This window comes from Rhinopithecus bieti, unplaced genomic scaffold (genome assembly GCF_001698545.2).
Source record: "Rhinopithecus bieti isolate Rb0 unplaced genomic scaffold, ASM169854v2 scaffold_19170, whole genome shotgun sequence".
Taxonomy (NCBI): Eukaryota; Metazoa; Chordata; class Mammalia; order Primates; family Cercopithecidae; genus Rhinopithecus; species Rhinopithecus bieti.
Window position 1 is genome coordinate 4,911 of NW_016809298.1, and position 2,218 is coordinate 7,128.

General features: G+C 56.2%; 1 protein-coding gene across 1 annotated transcript in view; it reads left to right on the plus strand.

Moving 5' to 3' along the window:
• Positions 1-2,210, plus strand: part of LOC108540103 (killer cell immunoglobulin-like receptor 3DL2) — a gene marked incomplete at its 3' end in the record, with an annotated part of 5,202 nt that extends 2,992 nt beyond the window's left edge. The window contains exons 2-3 of the mRNA XM_017889083.1: positions 1,194-1,229; positions 1,978-2,210. Of these exons, the coding sequence (XP_017744572.1) occupies positions 1,194-1,229; positions 1,978-2,210 (269 nt within the window). The remainder of the gene's footprint in view (positions 1-1,193; positions 1,230-1,977) is intronic.
• Between the last annotated feature and the right edge of the window lie 8 nt (positions 2,211-2,218).

Here is a 2,218-nt window from a genome sequence, read left to right on the forward strand (position 1 = left end):
ATACGGGTCTGGAGTGGAGATCTGGGCCTGGAGTGGAGATATGGGTCTGGAGTGGAGATATGGGCCTGGAGTGGAAATCTGGGCCTGGAGTTGAGATCTGGGCCTGGAGTGGAGATCTGGGCCTGGAGTGGAGATATGTACCTGGGTGGAGATAGGATCCTGGAGTCAAGATATGATCCTGGAGTGGAGATCTGGGCCTGGAGTCAGGATATGGGCCTGGAGTGGAGATATGGGCCTGGGTTGGAGATATGCGCCTGGGATAGAGACATGGGCTTGGCATAGAGCGATGGGCCTGGAGTGGAGATCTGGGCCTGGAGGAGGAGATATGGGCCTGAAGTGGAGATATGGACCTGGCAAGGAGATACGGGCCTGGAGTGGAGATTTGGGCCTGGAGTAGAGATATGAACCTGGAATACAGATAGGATCCTGGAGTGGAGATATGAGCGTGGAGTGGAGATACAGGCTTGGAGTGGAGATATGGGCCTGGGTTGGAGATATGGGCCTGGAGTGGAGATATTGGCCTGGAGTGGAGATATGGGCCTGGGGTGGAGATAGGATCCTGGAGTGGAGATATGAGCATGGAGTGGAGACATGGGCCTGGCATGGAGACATGGGCCTGGAGTGGAGATATGGGCCGGGAATTGTGATATGAGCCTAGAGTGGAGATATGGGCCTGGGGTGGAGATAGGAGCCTGGAGGGGAGATATGGGTTTGGAGTGGAGATATGGGCCTGGGGTGGAGATATGGGCCTAGGGTGGAGATAGGCGCCTGGGGTGGAGATAGGGGCCTGGGGTGGAGATAGGGGCCTGGAGTGGAGATAGGAGCCTGGGGGGGAGATACAGGTTTGGAGTGGAGATAGGGTTCTGGAGTGGAGATATGGGCCTGGAGGGGAGATACGAGCCTGGCGGGGAGATATGGGTTTGGAGTGGAGATATGGGCCTGGAGTAGAGAGATCAGCATGGAGTGGAGATATGGGCCTCTTGTGTAGATCTACGCCTGGGGTGCAGATCTGGGTCATGAGGCTGGGTCTCTGCGCAGCTGAGATCCCTGCTGCGGGGGCAGGTAGGCAGCGGGGGTGAGTTTACCTTCAGCCCAGCAAGGGCCTGGCTGCCCAGACGCACAGCCCAGTGGGGCAGCAGGGGAGGCCCAGGTTTGCCTGCAGATGGATCATCCATCATGATCTTTCTTTCCAGGGTTCTTCTTGGTCCAGAGGGCCTGTCCATACATGGGTGAGTCCTTCCCCAAACCTTAGAGTGTCATCTCCCCACCTAAGAGGATTTTCCTGAAACAGGAGGCAAGTCCTGTCCGACAGTGTCTCATAAACTAAGAAAGGGGGACCCTGGGGTGCTCGGCTCCCACTTCTGACCTCGTCCTCTCTGGCCTTTCTTACCCTTGGCTGAGTCAAGCTCTGTGAAGACCGGAGTGAGCTTGGGGTGCTCCAAGCTGAGGTGTGCAGGGAGGAAGTGGTGTCAGCGGCTGAGGAAGGGAGGGAAGCAGGGCTAGGAACAGCAGGTCCTCTGAGGACAAAGGTGTAACTCACACCCTCCAGTGTTTCCATGACGGTCAGGGCTGCAGTGTGGCTGCTGTCATTCTACCAGAAGAGGTGGGGAAACCACAGCCATGACCCTGACATTCCAAATCTTCTGATGGGGGCTCAGTGCATGCACTGGCTGATATTCCATTCACAAAGGACACGCCCTCCATGCCGTCTCTACTTTGTGTTGTTTTATGTGAGTCATCGTGAAGTGTTAAAATCTAGTAAGAGTCCCTTATTCAGCACTTGTGCAAAGTTCTCAGCTGACAACGTTGTTGTAGGGAGACGCCATGTCGATGTGGGATGGGTCCTTCCTGTAGCCCTGGGCACCCAGGTGCGGTAGGAGCCTTAGAAACATGGAAAGGGGAAGAATCTTCTGAGCACAGGGAGGGAGGGGCGGCTCCACACTCTCCTCTCTAAGATGGCGCCTCCTTCTCCCCCAGGTGGTCAGGACAAGCCCTTCCTGTCTGCCTGGCCCAGCGCTGTGGTGCCTCAGGGAGGACACGTGACTCTTTGGTGTCACTATCGTCGTGGGTTTAACAACTTTACCAACTTCACTCTGTGCAAAGACGACAGAAGTCACGTTCCCACCTTTCACGGCAGAATATTCCAGGAGAGCTTCCTCATGGGCCCTGTGACCCAGGCACACGCAGGGACCTACAGATGTCGGGGTTCATACCCGCA